The sequence below is a fragment of the Schistocerca piceifrons genome, chromosome 3, assembly GCF_021461385.2.
Source record: "Schistocerca piceifrons isolate TAMUIC-IGC-003096 chromosome 3, iqSchPice1.1, whole genome shotgun sequence".
Classification (NCBI taxonomy): Eukaryota; Metazoa; Arthropoda; class Insecta; order Orthoptera; family Acrididae; genus Schistocerca; species Schistocerca piceifrons.
This window is the reverse complement of record NC_060140.1, coordinates 125,007,340-125,027,557: the sequence shown is the minus strand read 5'-3', so window position 1 is coordinate 125,027,557 and position 20,218 is coordinate 125,007,340. Positions and strand designations below refer to the sequence as shown.

Here is a 20,218-nt window from a genome sequence, read left to right as displayed (position 1 = left end):
CCTGGCACACCCAGGCTGCCAGGTTTGTGTGTGCAGATCAGTGAGCAGTCTTGAGTCATATGTCGCCACATGTCCCATGTCTACATTTAATGATTTTGCTGTTTTCTCTCTTTTACATCTCTCATGTCAAATGAAAACAAAGTGGGTTTCTGTGTCTGGGCGCTATCAAGTGAATTAAAATACATTCATATAGTTACAGATGACCAAAAATATGTTATTTGTTTCAGTTTTCTGATTTTATTCTACCTCCACGTTATTGGCAGTCAAGCATTAATCGTCTTGCAGAACAGTGATGTTATTTTTGTTGGTTTGTTAAAGAATTTTGGCTATCATTAATCTTTTCCACAAAGGCAATCTATTTATTTGAAGCAAATTGTTTCATTACACATTATAGGCTAGTTTCAACTGATCACTGAATTTCAAGTGCACGTTTTTCATCTTCTGGTATGTGTGGCATAATGCCATAATAAAGAATGAATCATGACATAATACAGTACTGGTACTGCAAGAAAACTGGCATCCAGAAAATCTCACTGAAAAGTTAATACCAGGTAGGGGCCTACTTCAGTGTGAATCTGGACATACGAATGTGTACTTTAAGCCTAATTATGCATTTGAGTATGGTTTACAAAATTCCAATGATCTTGGAATATTCTCTGATGTCCTGTTCCTTTTATGACATAATGTAAGCTCTCTTAATGCTGTATACATGTGTAAAAGTTCACTTGAGGATGACTAAGCAGGCAAATTTGGTCAGTAGTATTGAATAAAATGTTTTGTTTCAAATACATTGACAGCCTTAGCAGAATTTTACAAATCTGCCTTCTGTGAAATACAATGGTTTTCAATCATGGCATGTTTCATCGCTTGTCTGGTACCTCCTCTAGGCTTTATGTTATTTCTTAATTTATGTTGCTTGTATCTTAAATTTACAGAATGCCATTCGTCGCTATATTATAGGCTAGCAGCACACTGTGTTTTATCACTGTAACTCCACACAAGGCTGTATTTTTACTCCTGGAGTGCAGTATAAATGGCCAATCACACAATTTCTTAGCTTCACAGATAACCTTGTTGATTTCTTATCCATTTGAAAAAATCATGGAAAACTTACTGTTCTTAGTTCTGGTGTATACATAAGCTGTTTTTCTGCAGAGTATGAATAAAATAAAAATATGTTAAAGTCATCACATAGCAAAATATCAGGATATTTTTAGTTGTATAGTCTAGTTTTGAAACTAATATTATAACAAGGACTGCTTTTCTTATTCGGCATTCCTTATCTGGAGCAGTCTACTGCCTGTCGAATCTCTGGAACAGTTCTGAAGCAAATGCCACGAAGTGGTTCCTTCATCTTCAGAATCAGTCACATGGAGTAAAGTCCGGGGAGTATGGTGGGTGGTACAATACTTCCCTGTCCCATCGACCGAACAGAGCAGCCACAGCTTGCGCTGTATGCGCCCGTGCATTGTCATGCAAAATGATGAGAGGGTTGCACAGGTGATTCTCCAAAAACAAACAGTGATACTGTGCATTGATGGTCTGCCGGGGAGGAATGTAATGCGTTAGGATAACATCATCACAGTTGTACACGAGAACCACCTTAACTTTAGACCACTCCATTTGCACCATCAACAGAACAGGCTTTGCTAACGGTACACTACGCCTTCCACGTCATTGGGAACAGGTTCTGCACAATGCTGGGGACTACTGAAGGACAGTAGCAGGTGCAAACATGTAACTCTTTTGTATTGGTTGTGAATAAATAGTTGCCACTATTTAAGTTCCAACCCTCATATGTTAGTTTAAACCTTTAACTCTTTCTATTTTTGTGGTTGCGCTACTTATATGATGTTCCTATTGGCTGTCTACATCACGTGTCATATGCTCTGAATGTCTGCTGTCATTGGTTGGCGAGAACACATGATGTGAACTATGATCGGCTAACAAAAGGACATAGCAATCTCGATGTCAGTGCTTCGGAGACTAACATGGTGCAGCTTGTATTTATACTTTCATAATAAGAAAATATGGAGTGTACGTATTGTTGCCGCATCAAAGATATTTTTGAAACACATTATTTAACACAGAGAAAGTGTATTTGCATCCAGTAAAAAGCATATTTTAACCAGGAAATCCAGGAACAATCCAGGATTTTTTTTTCTTGGCCTTGTATACATCCTGCCTTCTTGTGTGACTGCAGGGGCCCTGTGCTCATTGAGTTCCTTGGGTGTGGAACCACAATCAATTTGCTGTGCTATGAAGACACTTTGCAGAAAGTGCAACAAACTATGAAGTCATAATGCCCAGGTATGCTGTCGGATGGACTTACTTTGTTGCGTGATAATGCCCGGCCCACACTGACAATCGGATGAAGCCTGGTTGGGAAACATTGCAACATCCTCCGTACAGCCCAGATCCTTAACCATGTGATTTGCACATCTTTGGCTGCTTGGATAGCAGTTGCAGTTAGATGAGGGCACAAAGTGGAAAGAACTGGATAATTGTTTGATTCCAGTCATATGATTGATTACTGACGGAAGAAGAAAATAAAAATGTTAGAGAAAGTTGAGTTTATTTCAGTATATATATTTTATACGGCTCCACATAAGTTTCTTTTCGTAAGCAAAGTTGTAGTGTGTATGTAACAAAATAGTCAAATACATCCTGCCAGCAGGCTATTGCCTTATCATAATTTTATGTACAATGTTTGATATTTGAACATTTATGTAATGTCTTGACTTAAATTTGTTCTCCAGCAAGAGTTTACATGTTCATGATGCATCTGATGTCTGTTACTGTAAAGAAATATCTTAAATTTGAAGATTGGTTCCTTAAAACAGCAAATTATTAAATTGCTATTGTTCTACAGTACCTTAAACAACCAAGCTGAAGCAGCAGCCCAGAAAATGTTTGAAAGCAGCATGGCTTCTACTGCACAGAATCGTCGAAAAACCCATAGTGAATTACAGGAGAAACTGAACAATCTATTGATCGATGTACGATTATTTGAAAAAGGGCTCCGCTCTTTTAATGACAAAGATTTACAGCAACAATTAACAAAATATCTCTTGAAGAGTCTATGCACTGACATAGTTACTGATCTTTTTACATATGTTGCACAGGAAAATATGCTTCAGTGTGACTTAACAAAGGAGCTAACAGCAGAGGTAATTTCTTGTTCTTCTTTTTATAGCACTGCTATTGCTAATAATAATAATAATAATAATAATAATAATAATAATAATAATAATAATAATAATTCGTTAGTCAGCCATGTAATGATCATGATAGCTTACAACCATTACGACAATTGTTCTTATTTTTGTGCTCTCTCTCTCTCTCTCTCTCTCTCTCTCTCTCTCTCTCTCTCTCTCTCTAATCTTCTTATAGCCACACTCAGAAAGTTCTGTAGAAGGCCTATAGAACTTCTAAAACTGTTTCAGTATTGTGCATCGTATTGTATACCCAAATGTTTATATGTCATGGCATTGTTGATTTGGTTTTGAATCACAGATGGTGGAGACACATTTTGTTCATTTAGAGTAATTTGTTCTTTGTATGATCATACAAACTAACTCTGGTTTAACAATTTGTGTCAAATTTTTTCTACTTTGTAATATATTTTTGGTATGGATTTTTTAAAGTGTAGATTTCATCTCTGTAATTTGGACCCCCCCCCCCCCCCCCCCCCATGAACCATGGACCTTGCCATTGGTGGGGAGGCTTGCGTGTCTCAGCGATACAGATAGCCGTACCGTAGGTGCAATCACAACGGAGGGGTATCTGTTGAGAGGCCAGACAAACGTGTGGTTCCTGAAGAGGGGCAGCAGCCTTTTCAGTAGTTGCAAGGGCAACAGTCTGGATGATTGACTGATCTGGCCTTGTAACAATAACCAAAACGGCCTTGCTGTGCTGGTACTGCGAACGGCTGAAAGCAAGGGGAAACTACAGCCGTAATTTTTCACGAGGGCATGCAGCTTTACTGTATGATTACATGATGATGGCGTCCTCTTGGGTAAAATATTCCGGAGGTAAAATAGTCCCCCATTCGGATCTCCGGGCGGGGACTACTCAAGAGGATGTCGTTATCAGGAGAAAGAAAACTGGCGTTCTATGGATCGGAGTGTGGAATGTCAGATCCCTTAATCGGGCAGGCAGGTTAGAAAATTTAAAAAGGGAAATGGATAGGTTGAAGTTAGATATAGTGGGAATTAGTGAAGTTCGATGGCAGGAGGAACAAGACTTCTGGTCAGGTGACTACAGGGTTATAAACACAAAATCAAATAGGGGTAATGCAGGAGTAGGTTTAATAATGAATAGGAAAATAGGAATGCGGGTAAGCTATTACAAACAGCATAGTGAACGCATTATTGTGGCCAAGATAGATACGAAGCCCATGCCTACTACAGTAGTACAAGTTTATATGCCAACTAGCTCTGCAGATGACGAAGAAATTGAAGAAATGTATGATGAAATAAAAGAAATTATTCAGATTGTGAAGGGAGACGAAAATTTAATAGTCATGGGTGACTGGAATTCGAGTGTAGGAAAAGGGAGAGAAGGAAACATAGTAGGTGAATATGGATTGGGGGACAGAAATGAAAGAGGAAGCCGCCTGGTCGAATTTTGCACAGAGCACAACATAATCATAACTAACACTTGGTTTAAGAATCATGAAAGAAGGTTGTATACGTGGAAGAACCCTGGAGATACTAAAAGGTATCAGATAGATTATATAATGGTAAGACAGAGATTTAGGAACCAGGTTATAAATTGTAAGACATTTCCAGGGGCAGATGTGGACTCTGACCACAATCTATTGGTTATGACCTGTAGATTAAAACTGAAGAAACTGCAAAAAGGTGGGAATTTAAGGAGATGGGACCTGGATAAACTAAAAGAACCAGAGGTTGTACAGAGATTCAGGGAGAGCATAAGGGAGCAATTGACAGGAATGGGGGAAATAAATACAGTAGAAGAAGAATGGGTAGCTTTGAGGGATGAAGTAGTGAAGGCAGCAGAGGATCAAGTAGGTAAAAAGACGAGGGCTAGTAGAAATCCTGGGGTAACAGAAGAAATATTGAATTTAATTGATGAAAGGAGAAAATATAAAAATGCAGTAAGTGAAACAGGCAAAAAGGAATACAAACGTCTCAAAAATGAGATCGACAGGAAGTGCAAAACGGCTAAGCAGGGATGGCTAGAGGACAAATGTAAGGATGTAGAGGCCTATCTCACTAGGGGTAAGATAGATACCGCCTACAGGAAAATTAAAGAGACCTTTGGAGATAAGAGAACGACTTGTATGAATATCAAGAGCTCAGATGGAAACCCAGTTCTAAGCAAAGAAGGGAAAGCAGAAAGGTGGAAGGAGTATATAGAGGGTCTATACAAGGGCGATGTACTTGAGGACAATATTATGGAAATGGAAGAGGATGTAGATGAAGATGAAATGGGAGATATGATACTGCGTGAAGAGTTTGACAGAGCACTGAAAGACCTGAGTCGAAACAAGGCCCCCGGAGTAGACAATATCCCATTGGAACTACTGACGGCCGTGGGAGAGCCAGTCCTGACAAAACTCTACCATCTGGTGAGCAAGATGTATGAAACAGGCGAAATACCCTCAGACTTCAAGAAGAATATAATAATTCCAATCCCAAAGAAAGCAGGTGTTGACAGATGTGAAAATTACCGAACTATCAGCTTAATAAGTCACAGCTGCAAAATACTAACACGAATTCTTTACAGACGAATGGAAAAACTAGTAGAAGCCAACCTCGGGGAAGATCAGTTTGGATTCTGTAGAAACACTGGAACACGTGAGGCAATACTGACCTTACGACTTATCTTAGAAGAAAGATTAAGGAAAGGCAAACCTACGTTTCTAGCATTTGTAGACTTAGAGAAAGCTTTTGACAATGTTGACTGGAATACTCTCTTTCAAATTCTAAAGGTGGCAGGGGTAAAATACAGGGAGCGAAAGGCTATTTACAATTTGTACAGAAACCAGATGGCAGTTATAAGAGTCGAGGGACATGAAAGGGAAGCAGTGGTTGGGAAGGGAGTAAGACAGGGTTGTAGCCTCTCCCCGATGTTGTTCAATCTGTATATCGAGCAAGCAGTAAAGGAAACAAAAGAAAAATTCGGAGTAGGTATTAAAATTCATGGAGAAGAAGTAAAAACTTTGAGGTTCGCCGATGACATTGTAATTCTGTCAGAGACAGCAAAGGACTTGGAAGAGCAGTTGAATGGAATGGACAGTGTCTTGAAAGGAGGATATAAGATGAACATCAACAAAAGCAAAACAAGGATAATGGAATGTAGTCTAATTAAGTCGGGTGATGCTGAGGGAATTAGATTAGGAAATGAGGCACTTAAAGTAGTAAAGGAGTTTTACTATTTGGGGAGCAAAATAACTGATGATGGTCGAAGTAGAGAGGATATAAAATGTAGGCTGGCAATGGCAAGGAAAGCGTTTCTGAAGAAGAGAAATTTGTTAACATCCAGTATTGATTTAAGTGTCAGGAAGTCATTTCTGAAAGTATTCGTATGGAGTGTAGCCATGTATGGAAGTGAAACATGGACGATAAATAGTTTGGACAAGAAGAGAATAGAAGCTTTCGAAATGTGGTGCTACAGAAGAATGCTGAAGATTAGATGGGTAGATCACATAACTAATGAGGAAGTATTGAATAGGATTGGGGAGAAGAGAAGTTTGTGGCACAACTTGACCAGAAGAAGGGATCGGTTGGTAGGACATGTTCTGAGGCATCAAGCGATCACCAATTTAGTATTGGAGGGCAGCGTGGAGGGTAAAAATCGTAGAGGGAGACCAAGAGATGAATACACTAAGCAGATTCAGAAGGATGTAGGTTGCAGTAGGTACTGGGAGATGAAGAGGCTTGCACAGGATAGAGTAGCATGGAGAGCTGCATCAAACCAGTCTCAGGACTGAAGACCACAACAACAACAACAATTTGGACCCAGTATGTTGTGTAAGATCATTGTCTCTTTTCATTTTAATTCAGATATTAAACATAAGACACTCTACTGCACGTACTGACATATATGTAATGAAAGTCATGTCTTTTGGAAATCTATTTTCATTTATTTGTGCCTCACTTTCAGTTTAATATTGTTATTAAAATTATTTTAAACTTTTCCTTCCTTGCGTCACACTAGTTAACCTTCTAGTGATTTTTCTTTATTTTACACCCTTCCTTAACTACTTTGTGAGACAGATTAGGGCTAGTACTTAGAAAATAATTTAAGAATGAAGGAGGCCACACACCTAATAGCAGAAGTGATGAGTTGTTGATAGGCACATACAAAAGAGAACGAAAGTGTGCTTGCCAGGATTGCATTTTGGTAGGTGGACTAGCGTGGGATGGGGATTGTGTTGCACGAGATGGGTTAAGGGAGAAAAATCGGGGAGAAGCGTTACAGATGAGTAGCTAGTGGCTCAAAGAGAGGCAACAGGTTTGCTGGCTAGGAAAACAGGAGGGAGTGGCAAATGGACAGCTAGGCATGTGATAATGTGTACCGGAGCCAGCGAGATGTCGAGATGTGGTGCATAGTTAAGATGATATGGAGGAGTGGCCGTAACATAGTGATGGGACCGGGGGGGACTGTTGATTAGAGGATATGAGGATAGTGAGTTAGCAGAGATTGAGGCCAGGAGGGTTTCGAGAGTGAAGGATGTGTTGTAAGGGTAACTGCCATCTGTGTAGTTCAGAAAAGCTGGTGCTGGAGGGAAGGCTCCAAACAGCATGGGCTGTAAAGCATCCATTGAACTCAAAACATGTTGTGCTCAGGAGTCTGTTATGCCACTGTGAAGTCAACTTTGTTCTTGGCCAAGATTTGATGGTGGCCTTTCATCCTGGCAAACAGCTAGATGGTTGTTGTGCTGGTACAAACAGATGTGCATTGATTGCAGCAGAGTTGGCACAGTAGAGGAAATTAGTATAAAGGTAGGGTTCCTACAAAAGCAATACAGTGTTTGAACCATTCTCGTGTCCAATTTATTATGAAAGTAGTAGATGCATATAAGACATAAACAGTCATGATGGAACTACATAGTTTCTTTCATAACATGAGTAATAAAATAAGACGTTTGCATTTCCTGGATGGAAACTGGTATAAAGGCACTCACTGTCCTGTTGTGTAAATGCATTGTTAGTACTTTGCCTATCCTCTGTTCTTCCTAAATACCTCAAAAAATTCTCTTTGGCATTGATTGTGTTAGGGTTTGTACTTCTTGTAGTGCAAGTGCTGCCCACTCTTCTCGTATCGGTCATTTCAGCTCACATATGGTCTCAAATTGCATTCCATTGTGATAAACATGCCTTGAGAGTGTTCCCCAAACATTTCCCAATGGTGTTTAAATCCAGGTCGCATGCAGGCAAGGACAAGAGATTGATATCATTGCCTCCAATCCCTTCTTGGTTGTGCAGGAATCTGCACAGATGCATTTCCATGTTGAAACTAGACTTTTGTCCCATAGGTCGTCATACATTCTAATCCATTCTGTCTCTAGCATCTCAGTGTACATATTAGAGTTCATTCTAGTGTGCACCGAAACAATGTGCTGCAATTTATATTTCGTGCAGAATGCTGCCTAAATCATAACACTTCCACCACTAAAATTTCTGCTCATTCTTACCTGCTGCTCTGTTCTCAGATCATGTCAGTCATATTGAAATCCATCCAGACCACCTAAATTAAACCTCTTTTCATCACTGAAGATCACTTTATCCCATTCTGGAGTCCATGATGTGTGGTTTTCAGCAAGTTCCAAGCTAGCCTGTTTATGTTCAGGTGTTAGAACATATTTCTGCAGTCATTTCTTGAATGCAAGGTGTTTTGCCATTTGAAAAAATATGTAATTCAGATTTGGCAGTTCCTGGCAACTGTAAATCAGCAACAAGTTGAGATGAATGATGGTTTGTGGCCCTTGCTTTGTACTGAAGTAATCGTATTGATGCCTCGGATAATTTTCTACTTTGTCCATGTTTTCCATTTTGTCCATATCATGTGCTGAATATAGTGAAATAATAAATTGCTGCACTTGAATGCTTCAACTTCTTGGTGATTTGACAATTGGAGTGTCCCATTTCCTTGTACACTTCAATTTTTGCTTTTTCGTCGCATGATAAATGTTTGCCGCATGGCTATGTCACATTCGTGGCTTATGTACACAATATGCATTGTCACTAATGGTATCTCTCTTCTGTTGGCAGGAAAGGCATGTACGCACACAGTAACACCACACAGGGCCAACTGCCTTTATGTCGAGTTTCATCCTCTACCACTTTAATCACTGATATTTTGTTATATACTGTGCTACTGACATCGAATGTGATACCATTTGACTGCATTTGTCAGTATATTGGATCTCATACTACTGCATATACACTGTGTGCAACTATGCCAACTGACAGTAGTAGTTTTCCTATAAATATCTGTCACTTTATACTGATTTCCACTACTGTATATAACATTGCTACTTTCACAGGTGGCACTATCTTTGATGGAATAGTATAAACCTGTGACAGGACTTGCGTAGGAAGTGCTGGGTAGATGAATCAGGCAAGTCTTCTACAGACATATGACATTTGTAGCAAGAGGTTGGGAGTGGGAGTGGCAAAGGGATAGACCAGGATGTTGCGCAGGTTGGGCGGACGATGGAATGCCACTTTAGGAATGGTGGGAAAGATGTTGGGTAGGATGTCCTTACTTCAGATAACTCGCTGTCTCCACACCCTCTACTGAACAGTTTCATCTCCCTCCATCCTGCCATGCCTTCCAATCCACATCTTCACATCGTCTTCATCATGCACTGCATCTTATCATCTCCAGTACCTGTGTATCACATGCTTAGCCCATGCACATGTCATGCCTCCCGTGTTGTGTGTGTGTGTGTGTGTGTGTGTGTGTGTGTGTGTGTGAGAGAGAGAGAGAGTGAGTGAGGGGGAGGGGGGGGGGCACGCACACATATGCATGTACTTTAGATCATCAAAGAATTTCTTCCGAAACCCAGCTGCGGCGGGGAGGGGGAGAGATAGTAGCAAAGAGGTAGAGGATGGTGCTTCTGGGAGCATGCAGACACATGATAGGATAGGGTAGGGATGCTATGTGCAGCCGAGATGATTTGGGGACAGCAGCTGGGGGGGGGGGGGGGGGGTGCTGGAGGGGGATGGAAAAAGAGAGAAGTGGCTGTGTAGTGATGGAGTTGGAGCAGGGAAGATGACAGGTGAGTGAAGGACAGAGAGTAGCAGAGGCTGAGGCAAGGGGGCAGTTACGAGAATGCAGGATACAGTGAAACTTCGATTTTGCTTTCTCTGACAAATGCATAGCCCCTGTGAAAAACCCACAAGATCAATGCTAAAAATTCTCTGTTTTTACATTTTGTCCAACTAAGGTTTACCTCGATTATAAGTTCATACTCAACGTCTCGCTTAACTTCATCTCATTGTCTTCCCATTGATATTTGATGTCATTAAACAAGTTACAAGTGGCTCAAAAGACATATAGCTTGCACCACAGGTGGTGGCAGAATTACGGGAATATTTTTGGCCATTGTGGAGAGGGGGGATGTGAGACAGGAAATGCTGATATAATCCATGATCGGTGTTGCCAGCACAACTTGCAACATTTACCTTCACCATGCAGTTATGATACAATTACTGCAAGGTTGCTGCGGTAAAGGAAAAACAAGACAGTCAATGTGAAGTGTTGCACACTGAGCCAATATTTGATGAAGAGTCCCAGCCACCACCTTTTGTGCCACTTGTAATTTAGTCTCATTGTTTTTCACATGTTTCCCACATACGGTGTTCAGCAGGAAAATGTCGTCAATCTTTTAAATTTGAAGTCTGAGTTTTGAAGAATATGCTTAGTCATAATCAAGGAAACATCGATCATTTCAGTCTAGTGAACTCTTATTGGCCGGTGACTTATTAAGTAACGCAGTAGCCATTGCAGCCACCAATACATGCAAAATGAGCTCGCCTACTGGATGTGTGTAGAGGGGGTGTGGCCCTTCATTGTTGGGAGTGCAGGTTGGGGCGAAAGCATTTGGTGAAGTGCTGAAAATACTCTTTTTGTGCAAATTATGTGCTATGACGGAGATGTCATGTGGAAATAGAACAAGGGTTTTGCGATAGCACATTTTAAAGACTTTTGTGTTCAAATCTGACATGATACAGTTGCAACAACACATGATACAATTGCAACAGCTATGTACAGTAATCATGCATATACTTTGCACCACACACTGTAGCTCATAAAGATTGGCATCAGTGACAGAGGGCATAAAATGAAACTGTAGCACCTGAGCTTTCTTTCAAATTAACATTTTACACAGTACGCAGAAATTCACCGAGCCAACTATAATAAACTTGTAACATCAATTGAGAAAGTAAACTCATTTTTTCACATCTTTGTTTCTCTCAACAAGCCTAAAATAACACTTTAATCGTGGTGAGCATGTGAAGTGCAGCTCATAAGAAAAACATTAAACAATAACAGCAATAGTGATAAAATATGTCATTAAGCAGGTGTCCAAATTTATGCTTAGGGCTTAACTGCTAAGCTGCTGTGATGTTTTTGGTTTAATTCACCATTTTAATCAATTTTTACTTTTTTGTGGGTGAGCACAAAGGATGATCTCTCAAAAATTCGTGTTTGAACATACGATTCGCGGTCATAGAATGTCGCAAAATAGCTAGATTACCTTTTACCCAGATACCAGTTTCAATTTTGTTGTGAGTTTGAGTTTTTACTTGCTGTTACACATGTTTGATTTTTTTAGGAACTGATTAAATTCATTGCCACAAATTATTGTATAAACATTGTTTTTGTACTTTTAATTTCCTCACTTAGACAAAGTATTGGAGAGGATTGTGATTTTTAATCACATATGCCAAATTACATGTGTTTTTGCTCATATTTTGGAGGCATTTTAACATTTTCCTCAGTTTTGTGTTTTTAAAGCCTGGACCACACAATAACATAAAATAGGGGTTTCATTGTATATTGCAGGGAGAGTTCGCACCTGTGCAATTCAGAAAAGCTGGTGTTGATAGGAAGGATTCGGATGGTGCAGGCTGTGAAGTAGTAGTTGAAGCTAAGAATGTTGTGCTGAGCAGGATGTTCAGCAGCTGGGTGCTCCAGCTGTCTCTCAGCTTCAGTTTGTTGGTAGCCATTCATGTGGACAGACAGCTTGTTGGTTGTAATACCTACGTAGAAAGCAGCACAGTGGTTGCCAGCTTAGTTTGCTTTTATAGGTAGCCCTGCCTTTGATGGGATAGATAGGTGATGCCTGTGACCAGACTGGGGTAAGTGGTAGTGGGAGGATGTGTGGGACAGGTCTTGCATGTAGATCTATTGCAGAGACATGAGCCAAGAGACAAGGGATTGGAAGAAAGGGTAGAGTAGGAATTGACAAGGATATTGTGTAGGTTCAGTGGGTGGTGGAATACTGTGAGAGTGTTAGGAAGGATAGTGGGTAGATATTCCTCCTTTCAGAGCGCAAAAAGAAGTAATCGAAAGCCAGGTGGAGAATGCAGTTCAGTTGCCTCAGTTCTGGGTGACACCAAGTCGTGAGGGAAGTCATCATTTGTGGCCTGATGGTGGGAATGCTGGAGGCAGTGTATGTCTGGAGGGACAAGGCAAGGGAGATCTGTTTCTGAAGAAGTTTGTGAGGGTTATTTTGTCTGTAAAGGCGTCAGTGAGACCCTTTATATATTTGGAGGAGGGACTGCTTGTCACTAGGCTGTGATGCTGAGCGGTTCCCCTCCAGACTGCATCCATACTTGGTTCACCATAAAACTAAACCTCATGTAAACATTAAATGCAGAAAACTCATTGGATTTCATTTCGCGTGGAGCAGAACCCAAGCTGTCTCAAGCACAGTCAATTATGACAATGAGGATACATTTTATGCTGTGTGTTATTTGTACATCGACTGAGCAATAATACGGGACAATAGCTTTAGTGGCGCATTTAACTTAGATGACACTGGCCAGCCACCTGGATCAACTAACCTGCAGTGATGTGAACAGTTGTAGTAAAGACATAAAAAGAGATGAGCAGAGAACAATATAGCATTGGATGTCATTTAAGTTTTGAACTTGAGGAAGTAATGGTAAAACACAGGTGATATGCTTCATCGGTGATCTGATGGAAAACATAACATGCTCTCGATCTTAGCTAACATAGCATTATAATTAAAAATAAGAGTGATGAAAATCCCTGACTTTTAAAAGGGTAATTTTTCTACATGAGCTATGTCCAGAGTAAAAGCGGACTGCTGGGATTTCACCGTGTAGTTAAATATTGAAGCCACTGAAGGTAATACAGTCAGTCGTCTGATAATTTCTGAATGCCTTCCGTATCAGACTCTGAGGAATATGGTACACAAAGCGTGTTTGATTTTTCATTTATCTCCAAAAAATTAAACTGTGTAGTGTTTTATTAACTTCAGCAGTCTTTAACAATCTTTTATAAAATGTCAATAATTAAGAATATGTATGTGCAATGAAAACCAGAATTTTGCACGTGATATGTTATTAGAAACCAGATGATGTTCATTTTTCTTGAAAAAAAAAAAATGATGGTTAAGTCTGAATTAATTACATAACAAGGTGTGCTCAAAAAGTAAAGTGACTTTATATTTTTATGAAAAAATATGTATTTATTCATCAATATTCATGTTGTCCCCTATGCTTCTTCCAATCCTTGAAGCACTTTTAGGTGTAGCCTGGAGTACTTCCATCGATGCAGTTTTTATTTCCTCAGTCGTTGAAAATCTTCATCCTTTCATAAATCTCTTTAGTTTTGGGAACAGAAAAAAGTCGCAGGGGGGGCCAAATCCATTGAATATGGTGGCAGAGGCATGATTTTGTGTTGTTTTTGCCCGAAAAATCTCTCACAAGCAACAACGAATCAGCAGGTGCATTGTTGTGATGCAAAAGCCATGAATTGTTTTTCCACAATTCCAGGAGTTTTTTGCGTATTGCTTCTTGCAAACGGTGCATAATATCAATGTAATACTCCTTATTGACCGTACGACTCTTGAGGCAAAAATTCATGATGCGCTATGCCACAGTATTTGGAAGAAAAAAAAGAAAAGAAGAAAAAAAAAACTTGGAGCAAGATTTTGACATTTGATCAAACTTGGAAACTTGGTATGCTTTTTTCAGTCTTGGCTCTCTGGGATGCTTCCATTGGGGCGATTCGTATCTGGTTTCGACATCGTAATCTTAAACCCATGTTTTGTCACCAGTTATGACCCTTTTGACCGAATCAGGATCATCGACGTCATTCAAGAGCTCCTGAGCAATGCTCATGCGGCAGTTCTTCTGATCAAAATTGAGAAGTTTCAGAAAAAACTTTGCTGACACACAGCTTGTGCCCAGAACATCCGAAAAAATTGCACGACACAAGCTGACTGATATGCTAACATCCTCAGCAACTTCTCTTACAGTAATTCGACGATTTTCCAAAACAATTAAACAATTTTCTTCACAGTTTCAACGTTGTCATCTGTTGTTGATATGCTGGGGCGTCCAAAGCAAGGTTCGTCATTGGGCATCTTCTCGACCATCTTGGAAGATCTTGTACCATTGTAAACATTTTTTTTTTTCCCCGGTATAACAGATGCATCATATGCCACTATCAACATTTCAAGTATCTTAGAACATTTGATTCCATTTCTCACACAAAATTTGATGCAAATTCTTGGCTCCATTTTTTATAATGTGAAACACTTCTAACCTTTCTGTCTGTGAAAAACAAATGAAGTATGCTGTACACTTGAAACTGTGAACATATGTTCGGGACAAGTGTACCAAAATAACAAAAAAAAGGGGAAAAAAAATCAATAATTGAATGTACGTTGCCCACACAATTTGAAAAGTACCTTACTTTTTGAACAGCCTTCGTATATTTGATGAATTTCATATTTAAATGATTTATGTATACCAACAGAACAAAAAAATTATAGGGTACAACAGATTTTGAAGTGCTGCCCATCAGCCAAGAAAAATGTCAAAGCCGATTTTTCTCTGTAATCTTGTGAAAAACATTAAAAACAACTTGTTTCTAGCCATTAATGGTGTACTGTTTCATTATGAAGTAGGAAGCAGTGTCATTCATTTTTGTGGTACATATGAACAGCGAGACAATCGGAGCACAAGAAACGCTTACAAAGACTGTGACTGTACACAATTTGGTGAAATAAAAATTACGTAGCTCTGGTATGATTAACAAAAACATTGGTGGCTGTTAATACCTCAGAATGTCTTAAAGTTTCATTTACAGTGACATAGTAATAAGATATCTAATACATAAATTGGACCTACTTCTAAGAGCAGAACAGCAGCAGTGTACAAGAGCTATGGCTGCTGACCAATCATCGCGTTTTTGTTTGTTTACATCAGGTTTATTCTTATGATGAAGGAAGTGTAGCAGCCCTACCCTGTTCCTGCCACCCCACTGGACACTCCCACAAGCAGCACTGCATGTTCCCCTACCCTGCTATCCCTCTCCCTCCCTGCCCAAGCCTTCTCCTTACGCCTACCACCAACAGATCACTTCTCCTATGAGGTGCAGTTACTGTATGCAGTTTGGCCTCAACAGCCAAGACAGTGGTTGTTTGAGATGTGCTTGTGTGAATTTGTGTGTGTTTCCTGCTTTAGAAGAAGGCTTTTTGGCCGAAAGCTCAAATGTACAGCAGTCTTTTTGTTGTATCTGTCTGCAACTCAGCTTCTCCTCCTTGTAGTGAGTAGCAGTCCGTCTTTTTCATAATATTGTCATTATTTCCTCCTGGATTTTCCATTGTATCTTATTTTTGTATTACGTACCACATGATTCTTTTTCTCAAGGAGTGATATAAACTTCAAATATATGATAGCCAGGAGGGGGAACTTAATCTTTTTCTGTATAGTCCTTGGATAACTGATAGTTGACAGAAAAACAGTATGAATTTGATTAAATTAAAGGAATACTAATTTCTTCTTATTCGCAGTCACCATGGTGCAGGATGTGTTAGTATTGTTTTTCATTTAATATTTCTGTCCAAATTCAATGGTTTTTCGATGCCAGATGGTACACCAATAACAATTTTGAGACATTTTCTCAAAAATTAAATAAATAAAAAATTAAAAAAAGGAGAACCTTTTATTACTGCTTATTCGCTGCATGGTGAAACTTAAGAAGTGGTGATTGTGTGTGTTGAAAGAATCTTTAACATTCAAAAAATTCATGCTGCCTCAAATGTAACTCAATATATTTTAAGAGTCATTTAAAATGAAAGAACTGTTCAGTTCTCAAAAGAACTGGGAAATCTGTTAATAATGAGTTTGTTACAAGGACTTGCTGTGAATTAGATCATTGTTGGACACAGTGCAATCCAAAGGTGAATCCAGTGTTTTATGGGTGTATCACTTCATTCCTAAACATATTGGTGAAAATTTTCAACTAGAAATGTTTTATTTTATTTCATTCTTCAGATGTTTTTCAGAGTTAAACATAGATTTTGAAGTTCTTATATGAAACGAAAGAGTATGAACTGTAGACTGATTGATGTATCTGATTAAACAAGAACACATCTATAGTTAAAAATCCTACTCGCAAGTGGTTATTTTAATGAGGAGAACTCTGAATAGCTAGATGACGACAATAAAATACTAAACATTTAGGGTGGTGAGCACCAAACTTGTATAAATTACTCTTGTAGTAACTCTTGCTTCTTTAATCTGGGGTATTTTAGTAAATTACTTCTTTAGTAATACACTATTTAGTAACTGTTCGAGAGCTTAATTTCTGTTTACTTCTTTAGTTGTAACTAAAGTAGTAACACCTTTTTACTACAGAATTAAGTCATCTCTGCCCGCAGCTGGCACATGCATGATGTTACTTCTCAGAAAATATTGATTGTCGGCATTCATTATTGCATTGTCTTTTGTGTAATTTATGTTCTTCGCTATGATTTTAGAAGCTAGAAAGGATTATTAAATTGAGTTATTAAAATTGGAAACTCTAAATGCTATTGTACTAATTAATGTTAAGATTTGTGTATTATGAAAAAGAAACGTGCTGTTAATGGACGAATCTATTGTTAACCTCACCATGTACAGCTACCAATGTCCGTTGATGGTTGGTGACACTTATTAATTTAAGCACCAGTTTGAGATACAAGCTAGCTGCAACATGGAGGTAACCAAGAAACGTTCAAAAAAACATACCAGAAAATTAAAAAGAGCAGTTGCTGAGATAATGAGAAAGTACATAACTACTATTGAATCTAAAAACCATGATGCCAACATGCTAAAAAGGAAAGGATGCTTGGGAAAAAATACACATTGAATACAACACAGAAGCTCTTACATAAAGATCACAAGAGCAACTTAAATTAATTTAGAAGGGCATGAAATTGAAAGCAAAGAAAATGGAAGCTAAATGTTATCGAGAACAATTTCAAACTGGCTGTGGAGTAGGTGAGACGAAGGTCAACGATATATGCCAAATGAGTGTTGATATGATCATGCAAGTTTTCTAGGGGATAGCTAGAGTTAACGACAGTGACACATCTGAAGATAATGTGATACTTTCATGCAACTTCGATGATGATAACTACTCTGAAGGTAGCAATGAAACTGCTGAAGATGGAACTTTATCCTATAGTCATGAACCTCGGCCTACAATCTCTGGTGGGAACTTATCAGACAATGTGCCCAGCAAAAGATGGAGAGAACATGCAGTTGTAGTGAAAAACCGAGAGTTCTTGAAAAGAGCAGATGAGCTTCATTCCTTAAAAATATGTTTAATATGAGAGGAATACAATGCAAAAATGTTATTAATAAAAAGACAAAGAGAAATCATAGAAGAAGAGCATAATCTTAAAATGGAAATTATGAATAAGTTCACAAACGCAATGGAGCAAACATCAGGTTCCAGTTCTCCAACTGATGTGCTCAAGAAATTTGGGTTTTTGTGAATGAATAAGAAAATATCCATATGTTTAAAACATCTTTTATTTCCTTGATATTTTTTCAAATGGTTAATATGTTCTTGTATGGCATAATATTTGTGTTTATCATTTCAGCATCAGTACTAATTTTTGCTAACATCACATTCTAATATTTATCTGAATTTGCAGTATTATAAAATAAGCCTTTTTTTAGAAATGATTAAATCATTATATGACCTTGTATACTCAATTAAGAAATAAAATGAGAATGTTAATCCCCTAGGAAAAAAAAAAAAAAACCAAGAAAGAAAGAATGAAAAACAGAACGTAATTATAAAATTACACATAAATAAAATGAGTCACTTTTCATGCAGTAGTGACAATCCATCGGCATATTTATTCACTTAAGAAGGAAAAGTCTTTACACTAACTTCTAATTTTACTAGCAAGCAAGGCACAATTTTAATTAAAGTAGTTAAGTATTATAGACCATCTGACAGTTTGTCTTGCAGCATCTGCCTTTGGCTGGAATGCATATTGTTTGATGTCATTCACCTCCAGAGCATCAGGGTGAAACACATCTCTAACTTCTATTCCAAAGTTGTGTACAACTGCAGCAGCCACAATAACATTCCCACACTTGTTTGGTTTAAATCACATTGTTTTAGTGACAATTTGGTAATGTTCCTTCCAAACACTGAACGCTCCCCTGTTACACATCTGGTAGCAATATGGGCTCTATTGTAGTGCCATTCAGCTCCTGTGTGGACTCGGACCACAGGCATCATAAGATGTTTGGAGAGAGCATAACCACTATTCCAACAAGCAACCCATCATATTGTCGATTATCAAATCCTGCAGCAACTCTACTATTGTCCCAAATGCGTACATCGTACATGGAACCCGGCCAACGGCTTACCACTTTCAAAATTTTCATATTGGCATCACAGATGATTTGTATATTGATAGAAAAGAAATTCTTGTGATTTCTGTATTGTTCTGCTTGTGCTTCAGAAGGACAGTGTGTGGGTATGTGTACACAATCTATAGCCCCTATGATATTTGGGAATCCACCAGTTTAGTAGAATTCCCTTTTGTTCTTTTATATACAAGGGTAAGTCGATTATTATCCACAAAGTAGTTATAAAATTTTATTGTAATCAAATAGGAAACTTACAAGAACATCATTTTTCGACATAGTCTCCCTGCATTTCAATGCACTTGGTCCGTCGTTGTACAAGCTTCCTGATGCCCTCATAAAAGAAGGTTCTCAGTTGAGCTACGAGCCAGGAATGCACCGCTTCTTTCACTGCTTCGGCAGAGGCAAATCGACAGCCCCTTAATGCCTGTCTGAGTGGACTAAACAAGTGATAGTCAGAAGGGAAAAAACTACAAATTTGAGTTTCTGGAGCATTTCAGCAGTGTGGGCAGCAGTATGCAGACAGGCATTGTCGTGCAACAACACACCACCTTTTGACAGCAATCCTTGGTGTTTGCTTCAAAATGCAGGGTTTAGCCTGGCAGTAAGCATCTCACTTTAACATACACTGTTTTTTGTTGTGCCCCATTCCCCATAATGTTCCAGTACTGGATCGTGTGCATCCCAAAAAACCGTAAGCATCCGTTTTCCTGCAAACGGTTGGGTCTTGAACTTTTTCTTATACGCTGAATTTGGATGTTTCCATTCCATTCTCTGCCATTTACTCTCCGGCTTGTAATGATGTATCACCAGTAATGATCCTGTCCAAGAAGTTGTCCCCTTTGTTACCATAGCGATCCAAATGTTTTTTTGCAGATGTCCAAGCGCGTTTGTTCATGCAACTGTGCGAGTTGTTTTGGGAACCATCTGGCACAAACTTTATGAAACCCAAGTCTGTTGTGGATGATTTCGTAGGCAGAAATTTGCAGACAATGTGCCACTTTGTCAATAGTTAATCGTCTGTCTAAGAGAATCATTTAACATAAATGCTCAATGGATTCTTCATTTGTGGCGGTAAGTGGTGGTCCGGCTCCTTCATCATGTGTAACACTTGTGTGACCATTTCAGAATTTTTCAATCCATTTGTAGACACTCCGTTGTAGGAAAACACTGTTCCCGTACTGTACTGAAAGTCTTCGATGAATTTCAGCCCCTGATACGCCTTCCGACCACAAAAAACAGATCACTGAACATTGCTCCTCTTTGCTGCAAATACAGTGGAGGAGCCATGATTAACAGCATGGCAGCAATAACGAAAC

General features: G+C 38.9%; 1 protein-coding gene across 1 annotated transcript in view; it reads left to right on the top strand.

The window, feature by feature from the left end:
* LOC124788134 (E3 UFM1-protein ligase 1 homolog) overlaps positions 1–20,218 on the top strand; it is a 61,513-nt gene that overhangs the window by 39,486 nt on the left and 1,809 nt on the right. Inside the window, exon 10 of the mRNA XM_047255272.1 lies at positions 2,873–3,170. Within this exon, the coding sequence (XP_047111228.1) occupies positions 2,873–3,170 (298 nt within the window). The remainder of the gene's footprint in view (positions 1–2,872; positions 3,171–20,218) is intronic.